This window comes from Pleurodeles waltl, chromosome 1_2 (assembly GCF_031143425.1).
Source record: "Pleurodeles waltl isolate 20211129_DDA chromosome 1_2, aPleWal1.hap1.20221129, whole genome shotgun sequence".
NCBI lineage: Eukaryota > Metazoa > Chordata > Amphibia > Caudata > Salamandridae > Pleurodeles > Pleurodeles waltl.
In genome coordinates, this window is record NC_090437.1 from 1,012,710,690 (window position 1) to 1,012,727,085 (window position 16,396).

Here is a 16,396-nt window from a genome sequence, read left to right on the forward strand (position 1 = left end):
AGATGGCAGACCCCACACCTTGTACATGAACTTGAAAATGAACTGCAACAGCACAGAGACCCAACATTATTTAAGCCTTGCCCTTAGTGTTGTGCTCCAGCTACCAGAAGTGTTACTTTAGGGCCTCCTAGACTGTTTATTTTTAAATGTTTTTTTCTGGTGATTTTCTACTGCTTTACCAGCTACTAGCATTGCTGCGGGGAAGGAGGAAGGGAGGGAGGTTGTAGGGGTGGTAGCCTCCTAAGGCAGAGTATCCCACAGCCCTCAATGTAGACCACTCACCCTTCCTGCACTCCTCAAGTACTCAAAACCTTGTGCCAGTTGAAAGATGTCAGTGCTTCCAACAGAAGGGGTACGCTTGTTAGGTCACCTCCAGCCAGGACCAACTCACAGATGTCCATAGGGACCCCCTTCATTCAGAATCCCTGTAAGTCCACTCTCTGCTGTCTCAAAGGTACTGGGGAGATAGTGCCTCAAATATGGAGACCACAAGAGTCCAGGAATACAAGTTCAAACTGGGTCCTACCACTCAAAACAGGGGTTAAGTCACACTGGGGTCTGCCACCTTCCTCAATTGTAGTTCCGCATTTCTGCACGACTTTGAGCAGGGTGTTAAAAAAAAAATTGGAGGTGACAGCTCCACAGCCGCAACATCACACCTTCACACCTCTACCCGATAGTTCCAGGCAGCAGCCCACAAGCTGACCAACCCCTCGCACATCATTACGGAATTTTTCAAAGGAACAGGTTACTCACATTTGGTAGACCATCTTCTGGTACAGACTATCTTACCACAGATTCCCTACCTTGTGAATTTCCTCAGACGCCAGTGAGGATCCAGAAAAGTTTCACAACAACTCCCATGTGCACCTGTACATGGTGTCCTGTGGCTCTACGACTGATCCATTCCGTCCCAAATGTAATGTCCAGGCCATTATAGGTACACCCGCTCCGCAAGCTGAAGTCAGTTTCTTTCTAATTTTTGTCTGAGAAGTCGGCTGCGGAGCTTGTAGAAAATCAGAATATGCCAGTGTGCAGATTTCTAATTTTTGGATTTCATTAATGGACTGTAGAAGTCTGTTCCACAGAACAAAGAGAAGGGTGGATGGGTGGTTAAGGAATCTGCAGTTAGAGTGTACCAGAAAAGGTAAGTAACTTGTTCTTTTGATAGAGACTTCTAACTGAAGATTCCTCACCTTGTGTATTGAAACCAAAGCAATACCTCCCCAGGTAGTGGGTCTGTGGATTGACTCGGACCAGAAAATCCTGCAGGGCAGATCAAACCACGAGCCTATCCTGTCGGACCTAGCGGTCCAGGTAATAGTGCTTTGTGAACATTTGGAGGGAAGCCTACTTAGCAGCCTGGCAGAAGGTTAAGACTTGCATAATGCCCACCAGCACAGTGGCAGCAGCCCTTGATCTGGTGGAATGAGCGTGCAAGCCTTCTGGCGGCTGCTTCTTGGCTAGCCCATAGCAGATCCTTATGCATGATACAATCTATCAGGAGATGGTTCTCATTTGTAGAGCCTTCCTCTTTTTTGGCACCACAGAAGACCACAAAACGTCACTAATCTAATCAATGGTCTGTGGTTCAACTAATGTAAAAACTGAGGGCCCTCTGAGGAGGAAGACTTGGGAGCCGCTGCTCTTCCTTGGACAATTAAAGGGAGACATAGAAAGTCCGCAAAAGTAAAGGATTGCCCTATTTGGAAGGGCATGACTAACTTTGCCAAGAAAATTGCTTTTGTTTGGAGGATCAGTTTGTCTGGAAATAAGGATGTGTAAGGGTACTGGAAAAACAAGTCCTAAAGTTCACTCAGTCGTTGTGCAGAGGAGATAGCAATGAGAAACAAGGTCTCTATGGTTAAAGGGCATGCAGGGCAGATGTGCATCAGTTGGAAACGAGTGCAAATCAAGTGCGTGAGAACGAAATTGAGGTGCACCTGCTGCATTACAAAAGGGGTTGGCAGGAACATGTGGATCAGCCCCTCAAGGAAACAACAAACTGGGGCCTTGAAAATGGATGGCTGATCCAGTAACCTTCAGAAGGCCACTCCTTAACTGTTGCCACAGCAAGGCATTGCTGGGCTAGAAAGAGACAAAAAAATACATTTCAGATAACTTTGCCTGTAAAGGCTAAATGTCACAGGAGGAACACAGAACGTATCCCAGTGTACTGCATATACAGTTTTGATGGAAGGACATATGGCTGATAGGATAGCCATCAACTGTTACTGTTCAAACTCCATGCATGGAGATGTTGGTTGTGTACTCTGGTGCAAGACCTGATCCTGCTGTTGTGATAGGAGGCTCTCCCAAAGGGGCAGCCAAAGCAGAGGACATACGCGCACTGCCTGAAGTGCTGGTTAGCACACTCTCCTTTCCCAATCCAGATCCACTAGGATGACTTTGGCCTAGTCTTTCTTGATCTTTCTCAATACCCTGGGAAGGAGAGGTAGTGCTGGAAAGGTATGCGGACCCCCAAGCCCCAGTCCAGGCAAAAAGCATCTCCAAGGGAGAATAGCCTTAGGAACTCCAATGTGCAAAAGCTTGAACACTGCACGTTATCTGCAGTGACAAATACATTGAGCCAACAACATTCTCCCCCAAACTGTCGGCTAAGTTCACCCGCCCTGGTGCAGAAAGTTCCTGCCAGTTCCTGAACACTCAGAGACCCTCTGAGAATTCAGTCACCATTCATAGACGTAGAGCCTCCTGGCATAAGGCAACACAGCACCACATTTCACTGTTGTTGCAGTACCATATGTGATTGCGTTGTCTGTGAGCATTTGTACCAGTTCTCCACCTGGTCAGAAGGGACACCTTCAGCGAAAAAAAAAAAAATCAACTAGCACTCCAGCAAGTTGATATGGTCCTCTAATATCCGCCTCTCCCAGATGACCTTCCTAAACCGGCAACAATACATATGTCAGGACCGTTAGTTCTGGGAGGGGTAGGAAGAAGGACCTACTGCAGGTCCAAATGCAGTCAATTAGACACCACTTCAGGTCTTTTGCAGTCTCCTCAGACATCTGAGGAATCCAAAATGATCCCTTAGTGCTGAGCCAATTGAGACTTCAGATCCCACTGCTGGGCACACATTTGCTGCTTGGCGTGTTCCACAAGGAGGAGGCCAAGAGACCAAGAAGCCTCAAAGCTGCTCTCACTGAGACCCAGATCAAACGTTGAACCATCAAGATCATAGACTGATTGTCCTAGACTCAGTAACGTGGAGGAAGGCCTCACAAAAGTTTGGTCTAAGGGGAGCCAAAGCTTGGTCTAAGGGTAGCCATTGTGAAGGAGTCAGGTGTGACTTTGGCACATCCAATTTAGTACTTCGTTGTGTCTTATCCATCTTGAATAAGATGCTTTAGGTTCTTGCTTCACATCGACTGGAAACGTAGGCAAAATATCTCCAATCATACCCCATAACATGAGTGTTTCTCCACAGCAGGTTGCTGGTATAGATAGATCTGAGGGTAAGGCTGGCCAAGGAGACTATCATTTTAGCGAATACCTATTTGCGTTTTGACTCTGTCTGATGGAGTGGTCTAAATCACATTAGCGGTCCAACACTGGTACAATCGTATACCACCAGACTTTCCGGTGACGGATGATGGAGGGGGAAGGCAGGGTTATCTGGAGCAGGCCTATGTGGCACCCTTTTGATCTGTCTGCTGACAGAAGGGCAAGATCCTGTTTTGCCCTGGGGTCCAACAGAGTGTCCTCACTGATTGTCATAGAGGCTCCTGGTCAGTCTATCCAAGATGGAGCACGTCTGTCAAAACATTAGCTTTTACTTCAGTGGTAAGTAGTATGAGGTCCAAGTCTTCGGCCGTCCTCCTTATCACTGTGGCAAAGGAAGTGGACTCTACTGTGGCTAAATTTGTAAGGGGTGAGAGGAGACCAGTGCCAGGGGCCTTATCTCGGCCACTGACATCCTGCAAATAATCCTAAACTTGAGTAGGATTGTCATGTCTCAGAATTCATGTTGGCGTTGAGGGAATAATTTGGGGTCAGAATGGGGATAAAGGTGAGGTTAGTGCGACGTAGGCCAAGGTCCTCCGGGTTCACTTTGGAGTCCATTGAGACAATCTGCTCTCCTCTGGAGATACGCAACATACCATTAACACAATCTGCTCTCCTTTGGAGATCCGCAACATCCTTGCTCTAGGCTGTGGTTCTGTAAAAAGCACTGGCATCAAGAGGGGTGGGGGGGGGGAGCAATGTAGGGGTTAGTGGCACATTGGGAAATTGGGACAGACCCATGGGCAGTGGGCCAATTGGAGGCCACCTCAATTACTTGGGGCTTAAAGGCATGCAAGAGGAATTCAGTTGGGGGCCAAAGCCTCAATCCATCCCCTCTTTAAATTGTCAAAGCTGTTACGTTGTCATTGCAGGGCCTGGAAAGACAGGTTGGAAAGGCATGAGGGTAAGAGTAGGCTCAATGGTCGGAGAAAGAGTTTGCAACCTTGCGGTATGTTCGGTGTTGCATGACTCTGATGTGAGTGGCAGGAGGTGGGAGAGTCATGTTTAGACCTGGTGTGTTTTTTTAAAAACTTTTTTTGGTCTTTGATTTTGAAGATGACTGACTGCAAGAGTGGCAGAGCATCCGTGCCCGGGACTGGGCATTCTTTAACTTCAATCAATGTTCCATGACGTACAGCTCCAGGACAGGAGCTTCAGATCTGCCCTGGAAGGTGCAGAAAGAAAGGAACGCACATCCATGCACAGTCATAGCGCAGATTATAGTGGCCCTGGCGTCACATCGGGGCAGTAGGGACAACACCTCTTACCGGCAGACAGGAGAGTTGCTATGAAAATCTTCCTGATGCAGTCTGGTGCTTGGGAAAATTCACAAAGTCAGGAATCCTAAGTTAGAAGTCCCTATCAGAATAGCAAGTTCAACCAAGTTGAGAAAGATATCTCCTCTGGGCCAGACTCCTTCCAAATACTTCAAAGGGAATCTATGCAGTGACTTATGTCTCATTTTCTTTTTGAGCCAGGCTCGTTCCAAATACTTTAAAGGGAAACCATGTAGCCACTTTTATGTCTCATTTTCTTTTTAACCTGATATGGACATTTTTGGGGGGAAAGCCCTTAAGTCTACATTGGTATAAGCCCACAGATTATTTATGATGTAAAGATGAGGTTCAGTCAACATCACACCTCTGGAAAGGGACCAAATCATGAGCCATTAAGATTCTTCATTTCATGAGCAGAATCTAAAAACTTCCTTTTTTTTCATGTAATGTTTCAGCTTTATTGGCAAATAATCGCAATTGCATTGTTCGAAGACGTACCCTGATCAAACCTCGCCTGACGGATCGGAGCATGATATGTTTTGGAACACTTCTGTGGGTGAAATGCCTAAACTGTAGATCCTGGGATAAAGTTCACGTGTAGAAACGTATAAGTTATAACAAGTGCCTTGATAAATTGCTCCTTGTTTATAAATCATTGTTATAAATGTTTTCATTTAACCATCACTGGAGGGGCAAAATTACATAGGAGACAACAGGGTCGGATCATCAGCAAGCTGTTAACAGCTGAATTTACTAAGCATTCAAGCACCCCTGCATATATAAATTAATAAATGTGCATGGGATACTAGAAAAATAAAAGGATGATACTGGCTAACTGGCAAGTGTTTAAACAGCCCAAAAGTATAGCTAACACAATCAAAGACTGAATTATAACTTGGACATTGGCAAGCCAAATATTTCCTTAAGGAAGCCCTAGGAACTTTCAGAAATAGCCCAGGGGCACATTCCCTATTTACTTGCAAGGCATAACAGAAGACCATGTTAACCACAGACTCAGCTGAAGGAGCTTTCAGAAATGGTCCATGATGCAGGGGTGCAAGCCCTATCGACCTGCAAGGTATAAAGGACAAACACAGTAACCAAAGATAAAAATGAGCCTGAGTGGGAGACAACATAATTAACATGTGCAAAAAGGCATGATGCAGAATACAAAATATGAAACACAGGCTAGTGTGAGGTCAAGCAATAATTAAGTAGAATATTCACACTCTACAAACTGTGAATAAAGATACTTCAGCAATAAATCACCTAGGATTAGATTTCAGGGCACAATGAAAAAGGGTGAAAGAATACCTCAAAACTCTGTGCCACTACACCTATTGATTGAGAAATCACGAAAAAGAGCATGGATATTAAATGTCCCCAGGGAAGAATACATACGGGTCACTAACACAATAGCCTACAGAGATATCTGATGGGTTGCCTCACCCACAATTTCTAGTAGCATGCTTAATTATCGGCAGGACAAATACAGGGGTCCAGATATAGTATTTAAAAATACCTAGGGCTGCACCTAAGATACCTTATTTTATTGAAACAGACCTTTCAAATGATTAAAATTAAAACATACATGGTTCAATGGTGAAATCAATGGATCACCTAACCATATACGGGTCTCATAACGTTGCACTGATTGAGTGTAGATTGTAAGAAGGGAGTTCATGAGTCCTGAAGATCGTAGACCAGTACAGGCATTACAATTAGCCGTAACGAACAACTTACTTACCTTCGGTAACGCATTATCTGGTAGAGAAGACTATCTAGCTGCAGATTCCTTACCTTTGAATTCCCTGGCTTCAGCTTATAATCCGGAATCTTTTTAGCTGAGCAATACCCTACGCGTGCCATAGGGTGGCGTTGTTTGGTTTCGCACGCGTCGTCTGCCTCCGCATTGCTTCATCAGCGTCGTAGGACCCGTCTATGACGTCACGTCGTCTATACTGACGCCACCTCAGCGCGCGTACGTCAGTTCTTTTATCCACAAAACTTCCACGCCAGAAGCGCAGAGCCATGGATAGAACCAACATTTGTCTGTGCAAAACTAGGGCCCTGAGATGGGATAAACCCTAACCCTACTAATCATATCCGCAGAGCGGGGAGGCATGGGTGGGTGTAAGGAATCTGCAGCTAGATAGTCTCTATCAGATAATGCATTACCAAAGGTAAGTAACTTGTTCATCTCATAGACTTCTAGCTGCAGATTCCTTACCTTTGAATAGATACCCAAGCCATAACCTCCTGGTGGTGGGCTGTGGATAGCACTCCTTACACTAGAAAATCCTGCAGGACTGAACGGGCAAAGTACCCGTACTTCGTACGTAACTGTCCAGGCAGTAATTATTCGCAAACGTGTGCAAGGACGCCCACGTTGCCTCCCAACAGATTTCCAGGACTGGTACGCCTCGAGCTAGCGCAGTGGTAGCAGCTTTGTCCCTGGTAGAATGAGCCCGCAAGCCCTCAGGAGGCTGCTTCCTGGCCAATGAGTAGCATATCTTAATGCAGAGAACGACTCAGTGCGAAATGGTTCGCTTCTGCACTGCCCGACCCTTCTTTGCTCCAACATACCCCACAAAGAGTTGATCATCCACCCAGAACTCTTTTGTGCGGTCACGGAAGAACGACAACGCTCTTTTGGGTACAGTCAATGTAGTCGCTCCTCTGCCTTAGAGGGATGGGGTCGAGAAAAGAAGGTGGCCAGGGTGATATTCTGACCCAGATGGAATGGGGTCACCACATTGGGAAGGAAAGAGGCACGAGTTCTGGGAACCACTTTATCTGGATGATAGTGAGGTACCGCGGCCTTTATGACCAGGCCTGCATCTCACTCACCTTTCTGGCAGATTTTATTGCCACTAAGAAGGCTGTATTGATGGTGAGCAGCGGGAGGGGATAGTTGTGTAAAGGGTTGAAGGGAGCACACATGAGAAATGTGAGGACAGGATTTAAGTGCCACTGAGGCATAATAAAGGACGTAGGGGGAAACCTATGTACAAGTCCTTTGAGAAATCTATTTACAATGGGAGATTCGAACAAGGAAGGCTGGTCAGGCAGCTGAAGAAATGCCAATAAGGCAGAAAGATAGCCCTTTAAAGTCCCTAAGATAGAACCCTGCTGGGCTAGAGATAGAATGAAAAGAAGAATGTCAGAAAGAGGGTCAATAGACCTTTCTGTACAATAATATACAAAGCGTTTCCAACGGCAGGCGTATACCATCTTAGTGGAGGTTTACTAGGCTGCCAAAATAACCTTACCGACTTTGGGAGGAGGGTCAAAAGCCATCAACTGCTGCCGCTCAATCTTCACGCATGAAGGCGCAGAGTTGACAGGTTCGGGTGGAGAACCCTCCCTTGCTGCTGCGACAGAGGATCCTCTCGAAGGGGCAGCCTGATCGGAGGATTGATGCTCATTTTGAGTAGCTCAGGATACCAGACTCTCCATGCCCAATCCGGAGCAACTAGGATGACTTGGGCCCGGTCGTTCTTTATCTTCTTGAGAACTCTGGGCAGAAGCGGTATGGGCGAAAATGCGTAAAGGAGGCCTGAATTCCACTTGCGACGAAAAGCGTCGCCGAGCGATTGCCGCCTTGGAAACTCCAACACGCAATATTTGTATTTTGTATTTATAAAGCGCATTCCGGCCATGGCATCGAATCGCTAAGCAAAAGAGGGTAGAGTGTCTGAGGGAAAACAAAAAGGAGAAAATCAAACTACTAATGAAAGAGCAAAGTCGTTAGCTGCTTCCTAAAGGGCTAAACATTTTGTTCCTTCCAGATCATCAAGGGGAGCAAATTCCAATGTTTGGGCTCCTGTTGATCTAAGCTGATGACTCGGCATATACCATTGTAGCCTTGAGGAGAAATACTGCTGACATTGTGCGTTCTTTGCAGAGGCCAACAGATCTAACCAAGGCCCTCCCCACTGCTGAAAGAGTCCTTGCAACACCTCTGGGTGGAGATACCAATCATGATCTGTTAGGCATCAACAGCTGAGTTAGTCCGTCCTGGCATTCAGAGAACCTGCCAGGTGTTGAACCACCAGGGTTATGCCCTGCTGTTCCAGCCATGTCCAGAGACGCAGAGCCTCTTGACAAAGGGTCCACGACCCTACACCGCCCTGCTTGTTGCAGTACCACATTGCGGTGGTGATGTCCGTGAACACCTGCACTACCTTTCCTTTCACAACAGGAAGGAATGCTTTCAATGCTAGCCAAATCGCCCTGAGCTTCAATAAGTTGATAAGGAGCCCAGATTCCGCCGGAGACCAGAGGCCCCTGATCTCCGCCTCTCCCAAATGGCCGCCCCACCCCAGAAGTGACGCATCTGTCACTACTGAGTGATCTGGTTGGGGAAGGGAGAGGAGTCTGCATTTGACCCAATCGCACTTCACTAACCACCACTGCAGGTCTTTTGCAGTTCCCTCTGAGATTGAACCGTGTCGGTAAGATTTCCCTGATGCTGTGCCCACTTAAACTTCAGGTCCTATTGCAGAGCCCTCATATTCCATCTGGCATGTTTGACTAACAGGATGAAGGAAGCCATGAGTCCCAACAGCCTCGGAGTCGGTCTCACCGAAATCCAGGATAGAGGCCGAAACATCGGTATCATTACCTGATTATCCTGGACTTGCTTCTCGGGAGGATATGCCCAAAACTGTACTGTGTCCAGAACAGCTATGATGAAAGGGAGCTTCTGAGAGGGAGTCAGGGTATGGCTTCGGCACTTTTATAGTGAACCCCAGCAAATGCAGGAGGTCCGCCATAGTCTGAAGCTGGGTGACGAGAGCCTCAGGCGTAGGAGCCTTCAAGAGCCAGTCATCGAGGTAGGGGAAGACTAAAATCCCTAACCTGTGCAGATGAGCTGCCACCACCGCCATCACATTGGTGAACACCCAAGGGGCAATGGTGAGACCAAAAGGGAGCATGGTAAACTGAAAGTGCTTGTGGCCCACCTTGAACCGCAAGTAACGCCTGTGGGCGGGCAGGACAGGGATGTGAAAATAGGCATCCTGCAAGTCCAACACTACCATCCAGTCTCCTTGGTCTAGGGCAGACAAGACCTGAGCAAGAGTAAGCATCTTGAACTTCTACTTTTTGAGGAAGAGATTGGCGTCCCTTAAATCCAGAATAGGGCGAAGACCCTTGTTCTTTTTTGGAATCAGAAAGTAGCAGGAATAACAACCATTGCCTACTTCTGACATTGGCACCCTTTCTATGGCTCCATCGGCCAAGAGAGACGTAACTTCCTTGTAGAGCAAAATCAAATGATCCACCATCAGCCGTTCTTTTACCAGAGGGATAGAGGGGGGGGAAGACTGGAAGGGGAGGGAATAACTGTTCTGTATGATCTGCAAGACCCATTTGTCCAATGTTATGGACCGCCATGAAGGGAGATGAAATTGAATCCTCCCTCCAACTGGACGGACATGGTCTTGCAGAACCATACTAGGAGGGCTTGGGCGATATGGAAGAGGGGGGCTGATGGTGACCAACCTCTGACTAGACCCTCTGGGTCTGAAAGTACCATGGCCTCTTCCTCGCACAGGATGCTGTGAAGCCGGTGGCCAAACTTTTGTTGGTGTGGTACCACACCACTCCCGAAGCCTCAAAAGGGGCGATAGACAGACTCCTGGCGAACAGGCACTGAAAGACCCAAGGATCTGGCCGTAGCTCAAGAATCCTTGAATCTCCCAAGCGCAGAGTCTGCCTCTTCACAAAAAAGGTGTGTGCCATCGAAAGGCATGTCCATCAAGTTCGACTGGACATCCCCCGAAAAGCCAGTGGTACGCAGCCAGGGGTTGGCGTCGGAGGGCCACTGTCAAGGAAATCGCCCTGCCCAGCGAGTCGGTCGTGTCCAAGCCACACCTGATGGTAAACGTGGCAGCCTCTCTCCCATCCTTGACAGCCTGGGAGAGAGTGTCCTGTAGGCCCTCCAGGACCTGGGGCAGCACTTGTGCCACCGTACCCCATAAAGTATGGGAAAAACGGCCCAAAAAGCAAGAGGTGTTTACCGACCTCAATGCCAGGCTGGAGGAAGAAAACATCTTCCCAAGTTGGTCCAGCCTCTTGAATTCCCTATCTGGGGGAACGGAAGGGAAGGCACTACGGGAAGTGGAGGCTTGGACCACCAAGATCTCCGAGGTGGGGTGTTGGGTGAGGAAACTAGGGTCGCTTGGAGCTGGTCGATGGCAGCGTCTAATTGTCCTATTCAAAGGAGCCTCTGTGCTGGGTTTGGACCACGTTCCCAGAAGGACATCTGTGAGAGCGCTTCATTGAAGGGTAACATCGGCTCTGATGTTGCAACTCCTGGCTGAAGCACCTCCGTCAGGAGATTAGTCCTGACTGGAACCGTAGATAAATCTAGGTCCAAGATCTCAGCTGCCCTACACACCACCATGGCATAAGAAGTCCCCTCCTCCGTAGCCACAGAAGGAGGTGAGAGCATGCCAGCATCTGAAGAAGTATCCAGTCCACTGGCTTCCCCTGGATCCTCATACCAGTCCTGTTCATGCTCCAATCCATATTCTAAAGGGTCCTCAGACCCCTCCCACTCCTCACCTGAGTCTGGCTGTTCAAAATAAGCCTCAAGCCCTGAACTGGGCCGTCGAAGTCAGAATCGGCATCATACGTCGTCATTCTGGCTCTGGATCATCAGGAATGAGGATGGGTCTACCACCACCAGTGGGCGCTGGTGGTGGATGGAGCATCAACGTCGGGCCCAGCGCCGGAGGAAGCCAACTGTGAGAAACAGGTGCCGGTCCAGATCTGCTATCAGGTCCTGGGGTCCCCACCGGTGCTGAGGCCAAAGCCACCAGCGAATCCGATGGGGCCCCTGCTGACCCCACGGGCCTGAAGACCCACCCAAGGGGGCAGCCCACTCAAAAACAAGGCATATGGCCTCGTAAAATTCTTTTAATTGAGCGGGGGTCGCTCTGGCTCCCAGAAAGGGGGGGAGACGCATAGTCAGCCTGGCAACGGCTTGGCGGAACAGTGCTCGAAACTTCGACGTTTCCGAGATGCCAATTCGGCCAACGGACGTGGCAAAGTCAAAGTCTGCTTGGACTTCTTCTTATTCTTGTGCCTCTTCCCCGAGAGCCCAGAGGACCTCGAGTGGGATGAAGAGGACTTGGGGCTCCTGGAGTCGCGTCGACCGAAGTTAACTGCCGGGCCGCCATGAGCTTTAGGGACCGCTCCCTCAAAGCTTTTGGGGCCATGGCCGGGGAGTTCAAACAGGACTTCGAGTCATGGTCCCTGTCGAGGCACCAGAGACATACCTCATGGGGGTCCGTAACCGACATCGCGGGATGGCAGGCACCGCACGGCTTGAACCCTGTATGCCTAGAGGTGATATCCCTCGCACAGATAACAAAAATCCTCTACAAAACGTCGAAAAAAGGCTTGCCAAAAAAAGGCAAAGGGTAGCTGGATCTGTGCTTAACCTGCGCGGAAGGAAAAGAACTGACGTACGCGCGCCGAGGTGGTGTCTATATAAACGACTGACGTCGTAGATGGCTCCAATGGCGCTGACGAAGCCACAGGGGCCGGATGACGCACGCAGAACCAAACGACAACACCTGACGGTGCGCACAGGGTATTGCTCAGCAAAAAGATTTCGGATTCGAGGCTGATGCCAGGGAATTCAAAGGTAAGGAATCTGCAGCTAGAAGTCTCTATCAGATATGTTGGCATTTGTAAGTGTTTAGGTGATCCACTGATTTCACCACTTAACTACGTATATTTTTATTCTAACAAAACCAAGGGTACTTGTCAATAAAAGAAGATCTCTTAGATGCATCCTTAGGTATTTTTAATTACTATTTCTGGACCCCTGTATTTTTCCTGAATAAATAAAATATATAAGAACTCCTTTTATGCTTGTGTTTGAGTGGTAATATCCTACTCTGGAATGGGGGGCGGCTGTTGATGAATCATGCCACGACAAGATGGGGGTGAAGCGACCCCGCAATCTCTGAAGGCCATTGTGCCAGTGACCCGAATGTATTCTTCCCTAGGATAATTTAATGCCTACGCTTTTTTTCATGATTTAGTTGTCTAATTAGGAGGACACGCAGAGGATTATCATCTTTTTCTCTCAGTGTAATGACACTATTATTGAGAATAACAGCTTCAACTATTTCATGAGGGAATTTACTACATAATGGGAGGTTAAAAGGCATCTGGGACAGTACATACATCTTTTAGTAACAAAAAGGTCTGAGTTCAACATTAAGGTTTTCCATAAATTGTAAAAAGTTGCCATACATTGTACAAAGCTGCAAGTAAAACAAATGAAGATCATGGTAATGTTGCTTTAAAAATAGGATCATTAAATAGATTTTAGTAAAACCTCATTCAATGTTTCAACATGTGACAGAAAACTTATCACATGTAAGTGGATCAAAATAAGATTCCAAAACTAATTTAAACTGGCAGATGATTCAAACCACAAACAGTAAATGACAGATGTCAATAGAGGGAACATTTCAAAAGGATGGACTTACTCTCTTTGTATGCTATCTCTTCTTCTTTGCGTAGCCTCCTCTCCCTCAAAATGGCCTCTGGGCTGCCCCAAACCTCCAATGCTCTGGTCACAAAAACAGTGACATTAGTAAATACAATATGCACATGTACATTTAGTTTTAGAAACAGCTTGGCATTCTAATTCCAGATAACAGTCAATAGTAAACAGTCACAATGTAAATTGTATTGCCTCTGTCCACAGTATGAATGAAATGAATATAACTGGAACTATATGGCTGCAAAGAAATCTACTGAGATAAAAGTGTTGTACTTTATTCTAAATTGTAGGTGAATGAATGAGGGATCCCAGGCGTGGATACAAATTTAATCAATATATAAAACCAAAATGATACCTAAATTATGCAGCAGAAAGCGTAATGGCACTAAACCGGTTTTCTACAAAGCGTAAGAACTAAAGCAGGAGTAGGGCAAGATATTTGTAAAACAAAAAAACAGATTGTGGCATTATAAATACTGCTGCTGGGGTGAGGCATACTGCTATGGTTCTTGCAAATACACCCTTCAGTTGCTTAGTCTGTTAGTGGTGCATCCAGTATAGTAGCACAGATAATATTCAGACAACTCTCTTGGGCATCTATCTACTTTTGTTGTCCATATCTTAACCCAAAATGCTACAATAATCCTAGTCACACTAATTGATTGTCCTTACACAGATGCCAGACATTGCTTAGCAAATTGTAAAGACCAAAATAAAAATTCAATAAAAAGTAAAGCACTGGAATTCTTTCAAGGAAGAGCTGAATGGTTCAAAGCACTTGTTTCAGACTAAAAGAAACATTTTTAATACAGTACCAAGAAGATCACCTTCCATGAAAGGAACTACAGTCAGCAAGAATGTATTAGCTTAAATGGTGTTTCTCTATTTTGAAAATTAGCTGCCACAGTAGCTAAATGTACCCTTGTGGAAGTGCATGCTAAACCTGCATTTTGTAGGTGTAACAAGCAGCTGGTGATGTTCTGTACTGGGGCATGTAAAGGCTGTTTATTAGGACTGGGACACTAGTGGAGAAATATTTTGCATTTAGTAGGTGTAGCAAGCTTCTGTATGAAGCTAGCAGTTTCTTTAAGATTTTACATGCCCGATGGTGGAAAAAACACAATCAGGTTGGGGTCTAAGTCGTGGTGCATTGTGGGTTTTGGGAGGTATCACAAGTCACCTCAAAACCGAAATCTCTTCTTAATAGAAAAACATCTTCACCCAACACTCCAAGGCAGGGAGTGTCCAGATCATGTGATCTACAGTAGCATGTGATGCGAACTTCATTGTTCCTGCATTTCCAAATGCCGACAATAACTTGTATAGGTTTGACATACTCATATATACTGTTGACCACTCTGTCACTGGAATAGAGCCCTACTGCAGGTCAAATGGATAGCCAAGACTGTAAATTCTTGATTTTCCAAGGGTAGGAAAGTAGAGAAGGCAAGGCTAACGCTAGAGGTTTAGCACTCAAACATATTGTCTGGATTCTATCCTTAAATATGAATTTTATTTTTTACTTTAGAATTTTCAATATGGTGGTGCTACCTCAAGAGGGGCCAAAGCACTTTACAACAAAGGGCTGTTGGCTACAAACTTACACATCATGTACAGGCGGAAGAGAAAGGACCTAATAAACACATTAAAGAGGCAAGAGGGAGCTATATACGTTTGTGGGTTGCATTAGAAAACTGGGGCATTTAAAAGATATGTACATTTGTAGCCCGTTTTGACTAACAATATAGAGTAAACAGCAGGGTATCATTAAGGGAAGATGAATTAATTTGTAACAAGCACATTGTGTGGTAAAGAGGACAGAGAGAGGACATGACAGGTCTCCGGGTAAATTGAAGGAAGTTGTGTCTTTCCTCTATGGCAGATATAACATGTAGACATGGTGGGAAGGGTGGCTGCACTTCTGCTTTGGCAGTATGAGACATTTCGATACCTAGGGGTAAACGTCTATCACTCCCATGACGGTAACAACCTCAGGGCCCTGGCGTCACTGAAACATTTGCTGGGTTTTTGGACGTGTCTGTCCTTTTCACTAATGAGCCGTACATCCATAGCGAAAATGTTGACTCCAGCTACTTTATTTCTTTGCTGAACTACCAAGTCTACTCTTCAACTTAATCTGGGGTGGGGCGCATAAGCGAGAAGCCATACGAACGATCCAGCGCCCAGTGATGGAAGGGGGCTTGGAAGTGCAGAATCTTGAGCTGTATTTCACGGAAGCACAACTGCAATGGCCCATGCGCTGGCTGTTGGGTGAGGGTAGACTGGCCAGAGAGAGACTGGGTGAAGCGGACTTACTGGACTGGATGTTGATGCCTGAGACCACCCTGGGGACTGACAGATTGGCACGTACTGCCAAACAATGCTGGAACAGATACATTCAATCATGGCGTGGTATGCCACCCCATGTCCAGCAACTGCCACTATGGCGCATACCTGGGCTGAAGATTCTTCTAGAGGCACATGACCCAACACCCCGGTGGCAGGCCGGGGTGTCCTGCCTAGGCTACCTCTACATAGAGGGGGAACTGTGTTCCTTTCAGGACCTACAGGATACTCATGATCTAAGGACTGGACAATTTCTGACCTATAATGCTGTAGTACTGGAGATCAAGAACATTTGGATGGTATGGCTGGAGGCACCAGCCTGCATCATGGGCTGCAATGTGTGTTAACACATGGATTAGGACGAAAGGCCATTACGGAGCTATATGTGGCGCTGCAAGCCGCTGAAGCCGAGTTTGCATTATTCAGCAAGCCCCGATGGGACACGTCTGGGGACAGCTCTGATGACCAAACAGTGGAGGATGGTGCTTGAGCAGGTAAAACTGGAGTCCTGTAACACTCACTTGAAGTTCACACAGTTCAATTATTTACATTACACTTACCTTATTCCACACCACCTACATAGTATGTTCGCGGGGGTGTGGGACTGCCCTTGCTGACATGGGTGTGGGTAGAAGTTATGGCACGAACAGCGTCAGTGATAGATGTGCAGCTCCCGCTGGATCCCCTGCTTTGCCTCCTAGGTGTCACTAAG

The 16,396-nt window shown here is 46.8% G+C and overlaps 1 protein-coding gene across 1 annotated transcript in view; it reads right to left on the reverse strand.

Annotated features, from left to right (window-relative positions):
- Window positions 1-16,396, reverse strand: part of SLC30A9 (solute carrier family 30 member 9) — a 519,567-nt gene that overhangs the window by 377,535 nt on the left and 125,636 nt on the right. Inside the window, exon 6 of the mRNA XM_069201808.1 lies at window positions 13,322-13,404. Within this exon, the coding sequence (XP_069057909.1) occupies window positions 13,322-13,404 (83 nt within the window). The remainder of the gene's footprint in view (window positions 1-13,321; window positions 13,405-16,396) is intronic.